General features: G+C 34.3%; 1 protein-coding gene across 2 annotated transcripts in view; it reads right to left on the reverse strand.

Moving 5' to 3' along the window:
- Positions 1-840: 840 nt before the first annotated feature.
- Positions 841-19,044, reverse strand: part of HOOK1 (hook microtubule tethering protein 1) — a 65,610-nt gene continuing 47,406 nt past the window's right edge. Inside the window, exons 16-23 of one of the 2 annotated variants that reach the window (XM_038537367.1) lie at positions 17,106-17,246; positions 15,180-15,273; positions 13,488-13,522; positions 12,853-12,935; positions 12,133-12,233; positions 8,970-9,071; positions 6,152-6,220; positions 841-4,339 (exon numbers count right to left, since the gene is read on the reverse strand). In XM_038537367.1, coding sequence (XP_038393295.1) covers positions 4,169-4,339; positions 6,152-6,220; positions 8,970-9,071; positions 12,133-12,233; positions 12,853-12,935; positions 13,488-13,522; positions 15,180-15,273; positions 17,106-17,246 — 796 coding nt within the window. In that variant the 3' untranslated portion in view covers positions 841-4,168. The remainder of the gene's footprint in view (positions 4,340-6,151; positions 6,221-8,969; positions 9,072-12,132; positions 12,234-12,852; positions 12,936-13,487; positions 13,523-15,179; positions 15,274-17,105; positions 17,247-19,044) is intronic. The other variant, XM_038537368.1, reaches the window with a different exon arrangement.

The raw sequence follows: 19,044 nt of genomic DNA on the forward strand, positions 1-19,044 counted from the left end.
ATTTATAGAATCACATTGTTTTGAGATCATGGAGATCTATTTAAAGTGAGATGGAACTTCACTTTTTTTCCATTTTTGCATATCTGGCACATGAACTTCATTCATGTAATAAAACAAGTATTTACTGAGCATCTCTTAACAGCAAAAGAATTAAACCTTTCCAAGACATGTTCCAAGAACATGGAACACCTGCATTTTCCTAAAAATTTCACAACTCATTTACAAACATGTAGAGATTGGGAAATAAGTAGAATGCTAGAAAAAATGAAATTGCTTTAAAAAAATTGCTTCAGAGAAATTTGGGCTGGAAGTGACAGCTGAGTTGACCCAATGGCTGTATCAGAGGATCCAAGTGTCTTCTTCCTTGTAGTTCCACTGTCCCAGAGGGTTGCCCTTCACTACTTATTCACATCTCTTTGGACAGCATTTAGTTAAATGGCCCCACCTAGTTACAATGGAGTCTGGGAAGTAGTTATTCTTCCTGCCCTCACCCATTATTGGAGGAAAATGTAACAAACTAAAATATGGCATTCTATTACTAAAGGAAGGGGAGAATGGATGTTGAGTGATAAGTAGCAACTCTGCCAAAGACCCAGAAATATTCCAGATTTCACAATAATGCAAAATGTTTAGATTATAGTGATGAAACCAGAGACATAAAAGGGAACATAGAAAAATCACTTTTACACATCTTATTCACCAAAAAATTCAAATGAAAAACAAAATTAGAAGAATTAAGTCAATGTAATTAGTTCTTAAAGAAAACTAATATTTTAAATCCTTTATTTAAGACAGCAAATGAATGTGCACTTACACCCGCTAAAAAAAATCCACTGTAAATGTCAGACACATAAATCAGAAAGTTTATTTAAAACCTTTCACAACTAATTTATTGTTATTAGACAATCATTTATTTAAAATAATATCCTAAATACTTACAAAAATAAATCAAGTATTGCTTCTATATTTCAAGTGTCAAAGTCTTTGCCATAGAAAATAGAAAGAACCTCTTATAAACTAAACAATATTTAAGCTACATCAAGTTTAATAACTGAACACTATTTTCTTTAATGGTTGTGCTTTACAAGTTTCCAAACTACTTCTTTGCCATGTACAGGTTCACAATAGGAATGTATGCATACAACCATACACACACACTTTTACATAGGAATGCTTCTCATTAAATATGCAGATAGAGAACCTAATGCAGTACTGTGGCCTAAAAGCCACCCCACAGAGCCAGATGTCCAGCTATACGGAAAGAGGTGTAGATGTAGAAACATTATCTGACATTCAAATTAGCAATCTAGTTATCAGAGGTGGTGACATCTTAATGAAGGATACTCAGTTTAATGTTTCTAGATAAGACATTAATTCTTAATCTATACTAAATCATTAGTTCAGCAGCCTTATTCATTGAAAAAATAGAATGAACTTCAAATATTTCTCAATACATTAAATGATCATTGTCATATGTATACACACTTTTTATTTTAAAAAGAGAAAGGAGTATATTAACCTTAGAGCAAATGCTCAAAATTAAAGATCATTTCCAAATTGGTCTGTGGTTTTACTCTTTAATCACTGGGACATTCAATTCCTTATCAAACAGATAAATGCTGGATTTCCCTTCCCTGGCATATACACTCAAACCTCACAAAACAGACATGTAGAAGTCATGGTTCGTGATGAATATTTATAATGCTATACCACCCACAGGGTGTCAATCTCACTACATTAACCAGATGTGGAAAAGAATCTCACTTCTGATCAGTTCCTGAATTTCCGTATAGTTAATCACAATAATACAGAACTTTACATTAGTCTTGTATAAATACTTCTATATCAAGCATTTTAAATACTACTTATCAACTAGAAAAGTGATAAATCACAAAATTTGTTTCTTCTCTATTAAAAAAAAAACAACTAGCCTTCTGTCCTTATTCAGAAATTGCATGAATTGCTTAGAAATTCCAAATATAGTAACTAAAATTTATGAACGACTGTGAAAATACTAATTTATTGAAATTGATGTCTTACAACAAGTTTCAAGAAAAGGGAGTTTGAAGAGCTTGTAAAATCTCAATTATAAGTAAGTAGTAAACACCAAAGGAGGAGATGTCTTATATTGACCAAAATATACCAAAATGCCATAATATTTGGAAAATTTTAATTAGCATGCTAAAATATTTTCAAAGGGCTATTTCATTTCACTGTAAGTTGCAGGCAAGCAGACTGTAAGAATATACAAAAACGCAAACCAACAATATAATTGTACCAATAAAAAACATCAAAATCTAAGAGGTAGTCAACAGAAGTAACCCTGATAAAACAACATATCCTGATAGCTGCTCCCCAATCTTAAGAGACTTAAATGCAATATGAAATTCTTGTATTGTCAGTGATTAGTAAAAAATTTACTGGTAAAGAATCTAAAAACCAAGTATATAAATGAATAATACTGTAAATGGAACAATACTCATATATGCAAAGAAAGGCTGAAAATAAAATCTAGACACAGCCCGCAGGCCAAATCTGTCCTACTGCCAGTTTTTGTAAATAAAATTTTATTGAAATACAACAATGTCCATTTTGCTTATACAAATATTGTTTATGATTGCTGCTTTCACACTTATAGCAGAGTCCAGTAGTTGGGACAGATCATATGGCTCAAAAAGCCTATGATATTAACTAACATATCTATCGCCTGTCTCTTTACAGAAAGTTTGCTGACCCCTGGGTCAGACATATGCTGATAGGTGTGCGGTTGTTGAACAGCACTGGAAAGATTAACAATGAACATCACAACATAAGGTATTCAACTCCAAGGAATACAGAATGCTAGTTATGTCACAACTTAATTCCTTTTCATATCTGAAACAGTCCTAAAATTTTTCTTCTTTTTATTTTTGTGGTCAAACATCAAAGAGTTATTTCCCAGTTACCATAAAAAGGTTTAGTACAGCACTGTCCAATAGAACTTTTTGCAATGATGGACATCTTTTATATGTGCATTTTCCAAAATGGTAGGCAGCAGCCACGTGGCTGTTGAGCATCTGAAATGTGGCTGATGTGACCAAGGAACTTTCAGTCTGAATTAATTTTATTGAAATTGCCATACCTGGCTTAACTACAATACTGGACAGCACAGATTTAACTCAAAGTTCTAAAGTGTGACTCTTAAAAATGACACAAAAAATTAGAAAATAAATAAAAGAAGAGCTTTGGACAGAAGTAAACTGAATACTATGAATGGAGTCTTGGACAGATTCCTTAATTCGTAAACAAAATCAAACTGATCCCCGACTGTTTCCCTTACTGCACCATCTCCTTGCAGTGTAGGGGAAAACTATTACAGCATGTTTTTCAGCAAAAGCCTTGATAATTCTATGCTTAAAAGCAATAACTATAATCATATTAAGACTGGTGTGGATGTTTCACACAAATTATATTTTTTGCCCTGCTTCCCACCAGAAAAATCACCTTTTATAAAGTCCATTCAATTCCATACCCTTAGCATTTCAACTACACTATACAGAAGCCCTTGTTTATAGTAGGTATGCAGGAGAACTATGAAATCTCCTGAATCTGCAAAATCTCCAATTAGTCACTTACTACAGCAGAAGTTATTGCAATAGTCCAATCTTCCAAATGTTTTATCTTTCACTACATGATAAAATAGGCCCATTTCCTAACAGATTTGAGGATAGAGGTAAATCCTTATATATATCAAGTCAAAAAATATAACTCTTGTATAGTTCTCCATGTACCTACTTCAAGACTATTTTTATATGGACCAAAATAATAAAACAAATATAGATATATTTTTAAATTACTTATTACTGATAACACATTGCAAACTAAGTTGCTAGTATAACTGACAACATTAAACTAAAATATACAAAGTCAATTTGAAATTATAATACTCTCAGAAGACAAATGTTTAAAATGTGTGCCTAATTACATCTTCCAATTACTCAAATGTGCTCTCTTAGAGAAATAGCTAATTCTATATTTGTTTTCAAAGTAAGCTGACAAAATTAATTTTATGCATATTGACTTTAAAATAGCTGATATCCACCACCATAAATTTCTTTTTCAATCTGGCAGTTAACTGAAGGATACAAAATATTTTAAGGGCACTTCTGTTTATGTTTTCTTTTATAGTTTAATCAGGTGTTATAGCAGGAACTTTAACAGAGAGATTTCTTCTGGTGTTGGTGATATGCCGTTGCTGTGCTAAGAAAGACCGTGCAGGAGTACAGGCACCAGTGTCTTTGCATGCACCACTGCCGCTCACAAGTCTAGATTCCATCCCCAGTTTCTGGAATGCTAGACTCTGAACAAAAATAAGCAAACAAATAACAAAACTATTTAGAGTTTGTAAAGTGCTTTTCACATATATAAAGTCATTTAATCCTGAATACAATTCTATAAAGCTGATGTTTTCCTCATTTTATAGAAAAAGTAAAGGGTTCAGAAGCTAATTATTCTGCACATTGTAATATTAGCAAGGAAGAGGAAACAAAGGCATAAAATCCAGTTTCTCTATTTTAACCTACAGAATTTGAAATCATTAAAAATAGTAGCTTAAAATAATATTCTAAAATTAAGCTTAATCATAACAAAAAAGGTTCCAAAGAAATTTGTGTGTTTGGATCCTTCACTCTACCCACAATGAGCAGACATAGCACAACAAAAGCTCTTAGATCAATGGTTCTCAAATGTGGTCCCCAGATCATCATTTGTACCAGTGGGAATTTGTTAAAAATGCAAGTTCTACCTTGTAGATTCTACCCAGACCTACTAAATCAGTAGTTCTGCAGATGAGTTGAATAGCTTGTTTTAACAAGTCTTCTGATGCATGCCAAAGTTTGAGAACCATTATAGTTCAAATTCACAATTGTTTATCTATATACTGATATGAGACAAATTACTGTAGTTGTGGATGTTGGGTTTCTTAGTAAAAGAAGTCATTACTTTTTCTCAATAGACCACATAACAGATTTCTACTCAGCTTAGAATTATGAGTAACTAGTAGAAGACATAGAACATAGTAAATGCTCAAAAGATATGGGTAGAAAATGAATAATAATGCATTATTTGGCTCTAATATCTTTAATGATTCATGTATCAAGATGCTACAGAGAAGGGATGCCTGGATGGCTCAGTGGTTGAGCATCTGCCTTTGGCTCAGGGCATTATCCTGGAGTCCCAGGATCGAGTCCCACATCAGGCTCCCTGTGGGGAACCTGCTTCTCCCTCTGTCTATGTCTCTGCCTCTCTCTCTGTGCCTCACATGAATAAATAAATAAAATCTTTATATATATAAAAAAAATGCTACAGAGAAACAGGGATAATAATACACAGTTCGCAGTTTCAACTAGGATGACTGACTCATGAGGGCAGGTCCTGGGAACACTTTACATAGAATTTCCTTTAAGGCCTTGCTAAATTAGGTCAGATTTTACCAAACAGAGAAGGAAAGGAAAGAGCACAGACAAAAAGTATGGTGACATAGAAGAACAGGCATGTTTGAGGAACAGCCACCAGTTCTATGTGGTGAAGCATAGCGTTCACACATGGAGAATCCATGTGTTGATATTCTCTCATACTAAAGCAGCAGCTAAGGTAGATAATGGCTTCGTTGTTCTCTATTTGGATTAAAAGAACCCAAAAGAATACATCATGAAATGCTTGAAAACATCTTGCTAATAGTAGGATGACAAAGTAAAATACTTCAAATAATTTTATACTACTCTCTCCTTGTTGAGATAATTATTGAAGAGCACCGCTGATTTAAAAAAAACAAAAACACACAAAAAAAACAGTGAAAGACAGACATAGAGGCTTTATGGAATGTTAAAATAAATGTTGAGTACTATAAGTATTTAATTTTGCATTGCAGATATTCATACTTCAGAAACCCTTTATGAAGTATGAATTAAAGATTTTCATTCAAATAAGGCAATTCCTGAAATATTTATGAATTGCTGTATGTGTGCTTCATGTGTATCAACTAACAGTTGATGAGTCACAAAATCAATTTTAGGGATTTTAAGAAGGAGAAAATCAACCCAAAACACCTATGGTTCATGGTCAAAATGTTTGATAAACACAATATCCAATCACTGGCTGAATGTCAACTCACCTTATTGTACCAGGCAGAAACAATGAGTTTTTCTTCATAATCACGGAATTTTGCTACTTTACATTCACTCTGGAAAAAGATACAAGGACTATCAAAATCCCAGAAATAAACCCAAACAACCAAAAAATGGAATCATTTTTTCCCTGTGCCCATGTAGAGAATTTAAAAAAATGCATTGTGTGGCATAAAGCAGTCAAATTCTGAACGGGGGTTGGGGGTGCTTGGGTGGCTCTGCCTTCAGCTAAGGCCATGATTCTGGGGTTCTGGGACTGCGCTCCATATCAGGCTCCCTGCTCAGCAGGGAACCTGCTTCTCCCTCTCCCTCTGCTGCTCCCCCTGCTTGTGTGTGCTCTCTCTCTGTCAAAGTCTTAAAAAAATATCTTAATGAAATCATGGAGAATGCATGTATATGCCTTTAAGAAAGAATAAGATAATGACTAGTAAATCTTTATTTTAGAAATTTTACTGGAAGAACAGATGTTAAACAACAACAACAAACAAACTAGTGACTCTCATGCTACTATCCCCCATTATCTAGAGAAGAAAGTAACCACTGGCTTAAATGACAAAATAGGGCAGCCCAGGTGGCGCAGCGGTTTGGTGCCGCCTGCAGCCTGGGGTGTGATCCTGGAGACCCAGGATCGGGTCCCGCATCGGGCTCCCTGTATGGAGCCTGCGTCTCTCTCTCCCTCTGCCTGTGTCTCTGCCTCTCTGTGTCTATGAATAAATAAATAAAATCTTAAAAAAAAAATGACAAAATAGACTCCACCTATGGAGGAGTCAAAACTAAGGAGAAAGAGGATGTAGTAAAACATATGCCAGAAAATCCTTTAAAAATTTCCTCTAAAGCTTAACACAAATTTTTGTCTCTCTATTCTTGGTGATCTGTATACTAGATTGCCTATAGCCATATTTGCTCACTACCCTAGAGACTTACATCCATTTTTTAATTCCTGAAATACAGCAAATTTTGTAATTTCACTGAGCACCAAATACAGCTGACGCATATAAAAAGTTATAAACTAGACTATTTGAATGTTCCTACAGTAAGATGCTTATGATACAAAAGCACACAAAAAATGAGGGAGGCAAGATGACCTTTTTCTGGCTCACATCCAAACAAAGACTCCCCAAGAGGGATGGTAGATAGAATACTCACTGCTATTTCCACCACTTTTCTCATTTTTGCTTCTTGCGGTATACATACAGAAAAATATGTGTAAGCTAAAGGCCCATATGCTGTGATGTAAGTCAAGTTTCTCCTCAGAGCCCTATAGTCAGAGGTGCCACTTGTCATTCTACTTAGTGGGGAGCTGTACTTCAAGCATCAACAATGATGCTTGTACATTTTCACTGGGAAGTAAATAACCAATGCAATTTAAAAGTTCTGGGATTTTTCAGTCCAAGTCTCGTTATTTTACCAATTAGAAGATCTAGGATCAGAGAGAGGAGGTGATGACTTTAAGAGAATATACCAATAAACCAGTAACCCAGGCCTCTGATTTCTGTGATATTTAATGCTGGGAGTACAGAGATATCAGATATAGCCTCTGCTCTCAAAACACTCTCACAAACACCAAAGAGAAGAACAATGCTATTGTAGGATGAATTTATGAGTTCAGAATACATGGAATGGCTATGGAGAGATAACCAACTCTGCCTTAGGAATACACATATGAAAGCTTTATGGGGGAAGAGACATATAAGTTGGATCCTGTAGAATAACAGTGTTTCTTCAGAGAGATACCTCTATCCAGTGCTTTCTATAGCACTTTCCATGGTGTGGACAAGCACTTAGCCAGTGCACAAAAGACTAGTGTCCATTCTGAATGTGAAGTCTTTAAGTCTTTAAATAAAATGTTTCCACTACAGTCCATATCTACTGGCTCAGAAATAATATGAAGAAAACAGTAAATGAATATAATGTGTCTCTCTAAAATACAGCATTTCTAGTTGATTTAAAAAGAAACCTACTATCAATTATGAAAATTTCAAGGCTAGTATATAGAACTCATCATGGCTCTACAATTACACATACATTATTATGAGGAAGTACAAATGGACTTCAAGAACAGTATCACATCTCAACATCATATTAAAAATAGTAGCTTTGTAAAACACTTTGCAAAGAAAGCTAGAACATGCCCAATTATAAAATCTATGAATATACAACTCCAGACTGACATACTTAACCCAGCTAGTAAAAATGGTATCATCGTTAGTGCAAAAAATAACTTTTAAAACTTAAAGACTCAGCTAATTAATTAGAAGATGTCATCACTAATATAGCTGTGCATGATTAATAACCAAGACTGCCACTTTAGTCCAAGGGCTTACAGATTCTGTGAGCACTTTCTTCCCTCAGGAATTGCAACTAAGGAGTTTATTTAGTTTCAAGTGAGGAACAGAGAGAAGAAAAGAGAAGGAATATCTGGTTAGCTGAGTACAGTGCCTTTTTAAAAAGGTGAGTTTGATTTCTTTCTTTTTATTTTATTTATATTGTTTGGATGAACTCTAATCCACATAAGCTTAAAAGGAGCTAATATGGCAGAACTCTATTAGACAGTAAGGAATACCCATTTGATTGGCTGCTCTGGGGAGAGAGAGACACAATGCAGCAGAGTACATACACTCAAGAGACCAATCTTGTGGGCTAATGAGATTCTTTGTAAAAAACACAGAGTGATAAAACATATCTCTAACTTCTGACTTCAACTTCTTATGAGACTTGATCATTGATGACAGATATATGACAGCAATTAATTACCAGGGCTACACAGAATAATTAAAAGGAAATGTATGAATATGAACATTTTACCTCCAGAATCTCAATTCTTCTATCTTTCTCTGCCAACTGCTTTCTAAGTAGCATTATTTCAGCTGATGCTGGATTTAATTTGGGATCTAAAGTTTTTATTACCTGTTTAAAGAAAAAAAATATTTTACATTTACTTTACCTTACCAAGTATTGAAATATAAGAACATTGTCTATAATATCTCCATTGCTGAAGGGGAGGTGGGCAGAGGGATAGGGTGACTGGATGACAGGTATCCAGGAGGGCACATGATGTGATGATCACTGGGAGTTATACTATACGTTGGCAAATTGAACTTAAATATATATACATATTTGTACATAAAGTGAAAAATTATCCAGGAAGAGATCCAGGTGCTAACTATGGCTTAATTTGGCAACTAAATTTGAATAACAAAAATAGCATTCTATAGAGGTACAATGGTATCAAACTTCAGTACAAAAATAGGAAGATCCCTCTCCCAAAATACAATTTCCTTTCTCCAAGGCTCAGTACTCAGATAGTAATTTAGTCTTATTAAGCTCTGAGCACTAAGGTCTTGAAATAACACTTTCCATATTTATCTGACTTGAGTATTTTTTTCAAATTAAAACAAATTTGATAATTATATGGAAACTAATTGTATAAAGTAAGTAACAAAAAAAAATCATAGTAACAATCTCTTTTACTACCAAACCTACTTAATGTAATTCTATATAAGATCAATATAATAGAAATCAGCGATTTTGTCTGTAAACCAGAGGATATCTCAATTACATTTATGGAAATTATTAAAAGGTAGGTAAGAGATATTCAATCAGAATGTTGTTTGGAGACTCAACCAAACTATGTAGCCAATAGTAATAATAAGAAATTAACTCAGAAATATCAGGTGTAAATCAGGAGCAAAAACAAGTTTCCAGTAATAGGGTCATCTGTATGATGGAATTACAAATCTAGTAACAAGGATTTAAAATCATCTAAAGAGGGCAGCCTGGGTGGCTCAGCGGTTTAGTGCTGCCTTCAGCCCAGAGCATGATCCTGGAGACCCGGGATCGAGTCCCGCATCGGGCTCCCTGCATGGAGCCTGCTTCTCCCTCTGCCTGTGTCTCTGCCTCTCTCTTTCTCTGTATCTCATGAATAAATAAATAAAATCTTAGAAAAAAAAATCATCTAAAGAATTAGGAAGGTTTCACCTATACTTATAGAGGTAAAGGAAAAAGCCTAAATTCAAAACATTTTGCTGAGTGCAAAACAATTTGCAGAGTGCTGAATATGGCAGGCACCGACAGTGGCACATGGGGATACAGGAGACTTGGTGCCTGCCCTCATGGAGTTCACATTATAAAAGTAGAGTTTAAATCATAATTTGTTATCTCTAAGTGATAATAAGAATGAATATGACTTCTATTTTCTGAATTTTCTAGCATGGACATCACATTCCTATAATTAACTCTCCCTCCAAGTAATGTAAAGGTAAAAAAATGAAATCCTATTTATTATACAGGCAATTGGTTCTTTTAAATGATAGTGTTCAATGATGACAAGAATATGGTATTCATTGTCATTGCTTTGTCTACTTAGTTATAATCCTTTTAAAATAACATTTAGAAATACATATCAAGCATCTCTGACCTACAACTTCCATTTGACCCATTAATCTAGGAACCTGGCTAAGATAATAAACCAAAATAAGGGGCAAGCTTTCTGTATAAATATGTTGTCTATAGTCTTATTTCTAGAAGAACAAAAAAGAAATGGAAATGAACCATTTCCAACAATAGTATGATGATGACTAAGTCAATTATGATATACCCCACTCAACTGAACATTAACAGCCATTCTTCTATTTTGAAAGGCTGCTCCATAAGTGTCTGTCTTGTTTAGCTATATTCCCAGTGCTTAGTATAACAGGTGCTCAGTAAGTGTCAAATTACATTTATATAACATGAGGAAATTATGCTCGCTTTGGCAGGACATATACTATAACATGAGGAAATTATTATTTTAATTCTTAAAATGTGTTTAACTTTTAAAATCATGTGTACCATGATCATACAAAGTGTGTGTGTGTGTGTGTGTGTGTCTGTATTGTGGTCAGCAGTCATGGAGACAATATACATTGAAAAAAATGCTCTGTTAAGAAAATACACCAAAAGGTTAATAGTTATCTCTGGGAACCTTTCTATGTTTTATAGTTTCTACTAAAAGCATTTCTACTTTCGTAGTTGAGAGAAACTGGACTGTGGCAGAGACAACTGCAGATGTTTACTAAGGCTCTCTAGAAGGTGGGTGGAGCTGCATGCCTGAGTTCTGCCCACTGAAATGAGAATGAAAAGTGGTTCACAGTTCCCAGGTCTACCTCATCATGAATCTTCCCCAGTATAGTCTAGGCTGGCATCCCTCATCTACCAGCTGGACTATGTTGAGTGAGCTTGGAAATGCTATGTTCAAGAAGGCAAAACCTCTGTCAGCTGGGGGCTCTAGGGGACTGCATGGAGCAGGGCCCCTCCCCCACTGAAAGATGGGCTTCCTGTGATCAAGAAGTAACTTCTACCTTTTAAGTCTTGAGATCTTAAGGTTTATCTGTTGCTGTTGGTCCTATTTATAACTTAATAAACAAAAAATTTAAATGTATTAGCAGCATTTTAAAACTTCATCATATAATCCTCTTATTTAATAAGTAGAAAAAAGTAGATTAACATTCTCTAAGAGAGAATACTTATAATTAATTAGGAAAATATATGGTATTCATGGAAATAAAAGATTTTGTGAGAATAGTACTTAGAGATATTTAAGTTTGAAATAAGAAAAAAGAAAAATTAGTTTGGCAAACAGAATAGTGCTTAACTATTAATCTAGACCGAATGCTAAAATAATTTGAAACAAGTTTGAAGAGCTAAATTTTCACAAAAGGCAAACATTCACTTTAAGAACTAAAGTTCCTGTACTTCATAATAGTCATTTCCCCAAATGAAGCCACTACAGTCCCCATTTAAAACCCATGTTTGTTTTACCTGATGCTGATGAGTGACAAGGAGAGAATTGAGAACTGATCCCCAAGGCTGGATATAGGGAGAAAAGTGACATGACACAGATAGAAGAGGAACAGTCCCACAGGTGGAACCAGCCTGATAAGAACCTGAGTCAGAAGACGACTTGGGTCCCCAAAAATAAGTCACTTACATTTCTTGCTTTTTCCAAGTACATTTTATATCTTTCCTCCATTGCTTTCATATCTTCATCTTTCTTCTGAAGAGCAGCTTCAAGTTCATTGATCTTTTGTGCTGTTATTGAAAATGAAATGAAACATGACCAATTTTAAATACTCCCTCTTCACATAAAAATTATATAATTTTTTTCTAAAGACTGATAAGAGAACTTAAGAGAAATGTTTATTTCTTCTCTGTAATGAATTCTTATCTAAAACTTTTGAGCTGCAACCAATACATCCTCAATCATTTCATTTCATTTTTTTCTTAAAAAATATCTGTAATCTGCTTTATCCAGCTATTTTTCTTTCTATCAAATGTTTCAATGACTAAACACACTTTACAGTGTTATCACAATCATCATAAGAAAATAAAGCATTCCTTCTACACAATATTTAAAACTTACTTTACTTTGATTATACATTATTTTATTTATATTTTCATAGTATTAATTCTATTATGTTTTTATAATGTTTGATACTCCTATATATCAATCAGTTCATTTTATTAGATTTTTTTTTTGCTTTAAGATTAGATCATTTATTACTTAAATCACTAAAAAATTGTCATGGTTCTTATTTACAACATATGTATTTATGGAGCGTCCAAAAACCTATACACAGTTCTTGAATCCTTTAACTAAAAAGGGCAAGTCCTTAGACGGAGTCTGATCCAAGTTTTTACAAATACCTACCATTCTGGTTTACATCTGGCTGAAGATCTTCAATGAGTTCTTGTTTCTTCTGTAATTCTTCTTGGACCTCAGTTAGTTTTTCCCTAAGTAGGGGAAAGAGCATGGAGTTTTGGAAGCAAACAGACCTAGGAATGAAGACTGATTTCTGCCACATAACATTTGTGGACTGTGGGCAAATCACTTTCTGATACTGAATCTCCTCACCTGTGAAATGGGAATAATACTTGCCAAATATTATAGGGGCTGCTGTGATAAGTAAATTGCCTGGCACATGATGGGTGCTAAAAATGTTAATTTTTTTTCCCCTTGCCATCCTTGCTTCCTTAGAAAATCAAACGAAATATTTTTTTTGGTTAAGCATCCCACGTCTTCACATAGTCAAGTTGTGACAGTTGTCTACTTTGTAAACTCTTCATATGACATTTAGTGACTGAAAAATGTAGGATCTGGGATCACTGGCAGTCAGGCTGAACATGTTAGCACTTTTTTCTTTTCATTTCTTGGGGGCAGTGATGAACATTCAATTGGCATTGGGGGATTTTTCTTACAAACAAAATCAGATAAGAATACTACCTTTAGAAGTTTTTAAAACCCTTCCCCTTTCATATTTGAAATGAAATATCAGTTTTACTTACATATGAGCTTCCAACTTCTGCTTTAGTTTGCTGGACTACAAAAATTAAAAAAAGTTGCTGTGAGATAACTATTGTGACAAAGATAAATTTTCCAGACATCAAAATCTCTTTACCTCCTTTTGAAGTGTTATTTAAAATTATAAATGTTTCAAAAATTTGTATTTCTAATAACATACTTGTAAAAATATAAAATTTTAGATATTTTTTACTTCAAAGGGAAAGGAAAGGAGGTTAGGAAATGAAAGGAGGAGCAAAACAGTAAAAAGAAAAATGCTTCATATTTCTGAATACCATGAAAATAAAATTTAAACTTGAAGAGAAATAGTAAATGCAAGCTGAATGTGATATATTGAGGAGTATCAAACATTTAAAAATCATTATTTAAAATATAAATTTTAAGATTTTAGGAGTTTAATGAAGAATAGACTTAAATAATTACCTTTACAATGAAGCTTTATCATTACAAATGCAAACACTTTAATATTAATATCAAGTGAAGCAGTGGATTTTGTTAAAAAATAAAATTTAAAACATAAAACTTCCTCTTTAAAAAGCAGGAGTTTTAAATTCCAATAGTGGGTTCAGGATCATCTACCAAATAGATGAAGAGTTTAAAATATAAAATCTGAAATATAACTCAGACACTAATTGATTTTAAAAAGATAAATATAAAATCTTTAAAAAATACTGTAATCCAAAACGTACTCCCCCAAATAGGTCCCATTTTAAAAGTATTCCCTAATGTGGCTTAAAAGAATATTTGTATTAGAGAGGTTACAATACCGTATATATGCACATATGAGATGCCGCCATGCCTGAGACGATTTCTATTTCCAAGCCCCCAGGGAAAAAAGAGAAAATCATATAAAGCATATAAAAGACAGAGAGGAAATACAACCCTTTCAGTCTTTTTCATCTCTCTACTCACTCTTCATAGCTCTCTCCCCCATCAACACAGGCATAACCACCTTATCGTCCGTCTACCCAAGTGTCTAACACACATCAAACTCTATCTTGTTTTAATTAAATGCTTTCCTCCCTCCATTGTCACTTCTTTTCCCCTCTGGGTACAGAGATCCAACTACAGACACCTGGCTAGGTATATGCAGATTCGGGCTGTTCCATCTCTGCTGAGTCCTCTTATCTGTGCCCTCGCAATGTCTGCCATCAAAGCCCATGAGAAACAGCAAGGCCATAAATGAGTCAGCATGGAAAGAGGGAAGAAATATATTTGGAGTGATGTCTTTAAAGCTGCATTGAGGTGTCTGTCCTTTGGAGGTTGGTATGATCCAATTTTTCGGTGCTCTTTGGTAGAAATCATTGTCTCACTTTCTCCCTCCTCTTAGTTTTCCCCAATCCTGACTGCTGACTACTCTTACTTGTACTTTTCTCACACCTGAGAAAAGAGCTGTGAAGACCTCTCCTGCAGCACACTCTCAACCAGGTATTACCATGAATTTAGGTGCAGATGTTGAAGTAGGATAGACAGAAATCACCTTCCAGTACACACCATTAATTTATAGGCTCCAAGTTGGCAAAACTGCTGCATCTGTTATGCAGATATATACGGTATTCGAGGGTACCCTCAAAAGATAAGGGTAGCACTTTCAAATACAAGACTAATTTGGGCATCAGAACTTATGGCAGAGAGTCCACACACAGCAGAATTATTACAATTTTTAAGTTACTTACACTTTCTCCTTCAGACTTGGAGCCTTGTTCCTGTAAAGATTTCTGGAGGTCCTCAATCTGCTGCTGCAATTCTCGGATGCGCTCTTTGCTTAGTCTATTAATAAGATGAATCATATATATATTTATTTGTATTGAAAGCCAAAGTAGTTTGGATCTATAAAGGTACATTTGTGCAATTTAACTCATGAAGTCTGTATTTAATAGCAATAACAAATGACCCACAATTATCTGTAGCTAGGTATAATATATAATGTAAGTATAGTAGGCTACTTGCAAGAAAATATTTTTAAAAAGATGACATTTTATCAAGGAAGTATATATTCCCACATTTAAAAATTTTAGATATTTATGTGCCACTTGCAAAAAGTACATCAATTCTGCACCATCCTCACTGGTATAAAAATCAGAAAAAGACAATCAGAAAAATAGCTCAATTTTCCTACATTTGTATCTTTAGTGAATGGGAATGAGGTTTCTTCTTCTTGTTTCAGATTTCATGGTGTATTGACAAAGGCCACCATTTCCCAATCATTTTTTCATAATTTTTTATTTAAATTAAAGAGACTAACACTAGCAACTAGGGTAGATTTCTTTTTTTTTTTTAAGATTTTATTTATTTATTCATGAGAGACACAGAGAGAGAGGCAGAGACATAGGTAGAGGGAGAAGCAGGCTCCATGCAGGGAGCCCGACGTGGGACTCAATCCCAGGTCTCCAGGATCAGGCCCTGGGCTGAAGGCGGCTCTAAACCGCTAAGCCACCCAGGCTGCCCCTAGAGTAGATTTCTAACTTGACAAAATCTTATTCTTTAAAACCCTGCTTAAGAGTTACCTCCACTGAGGTTACCAGCAAGAGAAAGTATCTGAATGTCTCTTTTCATGTATATACGACCTAACATACCTGCCCCTTAAAACACTCCATTATTCTACTGTTGCAGGCATCCCATAATACAATCATTATTCAAATGTCTATTTTCCCACAGTAACCCTTTAAAGGCTGACCCTTCGCATCTCCAATGCTGATATTGAACTGTATAGGATAGTAAGATCTGATGGTCCCTTCAGAAAGCTAAAATGTTATTTTCCTCTTAACCACAGTTGATGTAATACTATATATACAAGTTTGAGAGGCAAGGTTAAAGTGGGCTCTAAGATCAATAAAGGTTGGTCAGATGAAATAAAATACTTTGATAGCAAAATATGCTATTTATAAGAGGCAAGTTAGCATAGTGGTTAAGAGTCCAGACTCAGGAATCAGACAGACAGGAAGTTCAAATGTGGGATTGAGAATTTACTAGCTTAGAACTCTAGACAAGTTACTTAACCTGCTAGGACCTCAGCTTCCTTATCCATAAAAAAGAAATCATTATGATTCTTACTTCATACAGTTATTGTGTGGCTTTCCAAATGAATACTGAAAAAGTGCTTAGAAAAGCACCTGGCATATGGTGAACACTGTATCAATTTTATATATTTTTAATATAATTATTAAGTGCTTCATTGCTGTCAGATGAGTACACCATTTGCTTTCATAACTGAGGACACTAAGTGTGAGTTGCCCAGAGCAGAAAGCTAATAAATTTAAATAGAGGCAGGGCTCAAATTTGACTCCAGTCTAAGTTCCATCCATGCATAGACTGCAGTCCAAAGCCAGATTGTCATGTATCCAATTGTTAAATTTTCTGTGAATTATGAAGGCTTAAAAATGAAATTCAAGAACAAGCAACCTGGTTAATAAAGTATGCTAAAATATTGGGAGTGAGAGGCTGAAACCAAGTAACTATTTAAACTTCTTTATTTTTTTTTAAAACTTCTTTAAATCCTACTTATTTTAACTACAAAGACATCTTCAACTTCTGTAAGTTCAGATTTTGTGGCTAGCCAATGGAATCATTATGAATGTCAATTACAAAAGAGTGTGTGTCACCTTTGCTCAGTTTCTAATTCATTCATCTTGCGGTGCTTCTGTTCTAGCTGCTCTTGAAGTTCCTCAATACGCTCATTCTCAGTGCCTTCTTGTTGTAAGCGGAGCATCTTATTTTCATGTTGAAGTCGAATAAATACTTCCCTGATGTGGAAAAGCAAAGTTTGCTTTTAAATTTCTTAAATGTACATTTAACATTTTTTTTTCATTCTTAACTTTTCAGAAAATTCCAATTCCTTTAATAGCTGTCATTTAAAAATGTAACTGATGTTTCTGAAAGTTTTTAAGAAAAAACTATATACATTATAAGACTATCCCAAAAATCAAGCAATAAATTTTTCAAAGCACCAGTATTAGATATTATATATCATTAAATATTATGCAAATCCCAAAAGAAATAGGAGTTATTTTACGGGTAACTTGTGATGCTGTTCACTGAAGGCATAGCACATCCTCAGATAACAAACATTAAAAGCAATAGATTAAAAAAATAAATAAAAGCAATAGATTTAAGAAATTAGTTTGCTTAATATTTTTTAAATATACTCTTAAAATGAGAGTCATATGACTGTCTCTAGATTTTTTTTGTTTTCAGAAAACAATTTTTATTAAGAGTTTACATATACACACTTTCTAAAATGCAAATGATAGGAATGATATTAAATAAAAAAGGAGGGACGCCTGGGTGGCTCAATGGTTGAGCATCTGCCTTTGGCTAAGGTTGTGATCCCGGCGTCCTGGGATGGAGTTCTGCATCAGGCTCTGCACAGGGAGCCTGCTTCTCCCTCTGCCTATGTCTCTGCCTCTCTGTGTCTCTCATGAATAAATTTTAAAAATCTTATAAATAAATAGGGGATCTCTGGGTGGCTGAGCAGTTTAGTGCCTGCCTTTGGCCCAGGGCGTGATCCTGGAGTCCCGGGACCCAGTCCCACGTCGGGCTCCCAGCATGGAGCCTGCTTCTCCCTCTGCCTATGTCTCTGCCTCTCTCTCTCTATCATGAATAAATAAATAAATAAATAAGATCTTTTAAAAAAAATCTTATAAATAAATTAAAAAAGTAATGTTCTCCTACCTGCTGCCTCCCTAAATGCAATTTCTTAAAAGGTTAATTTCAATTAATCTCATTTTATGTTCTTCTGAATGGCTGCATCATGACTTTAAAATACAGGCTCATATAGCTTTTCTCATATGGCTATTTTTAAGATGACATTAATATCACTGGATATTAATAACTAACAAGTTGCTTTCCAGTCCAGTATGTAAAGAGCTCTGTCTAAATAACAAAAAATTGAACAAAATGAAAATTTATATATTTGCAAACTATATGCTGAGTGAAAGATGTCAATCACAAAAGGCTGCCTATTATATGAGACAGAGTTGATTCTCAGGGCTTGGTGCTAGAGCTGGAGGGGAAGCAGGACCCAGGAATGACTGCTAAAAAGTATAGGATGTTTTTAGGGGAATGAAATGTTCTCAAATTAGATGGCTGCACAACGCTATGACTACAGTAAACACCCCTGAACCATATGGTCTAAATGGATGAATTGTATCTCAATAAATCTATTTAAATAAAGAGTATGAAGTAATAAATAAAACTGTTACCACAAAAAGGAAAGGAAAACCATAAACAATTGCTAGATTAGTCAAATTTCTAGAAGTAAACATAGCAGCAAAATACTAGGATAAAAGCTGGTTAAGAGGAACCTCTAAAATTTGTATTTTATTTAACTTCTGCTTAATCCTCCTGCTATTACTGACAGCTCCTTTCCTATGTGTTTCACCCATGTGGATTTGACTGCCAGGTATGAAAAAGGTTTTCCATTGAGTTTATGGGTAGGAAAAGAAGTTCAATACAATAAAAGTCGTATTATAAAAACCAGAATAGTTCATTCAGCTAGTTGGTAAAATTTTACCTTTGAATAAAGTCTAAAATTGTGGTAGT

Source organism: Canis lupus, chromosome 5, assembly GCF_011100685.1.
Source record: "Canis lupus familiaris isolate Mischka breed German Shepherd chromosome 5, alternate assembly UU_Cfam_GSD_1.0, whole genome shotgun sequence".
In the NCBI taxonomy this organism is placed as follows: Eukaryota; Metazoa; Chordata; class Mammalia; order Carnivora; family Canidae; genus Canis; species Canis lupus.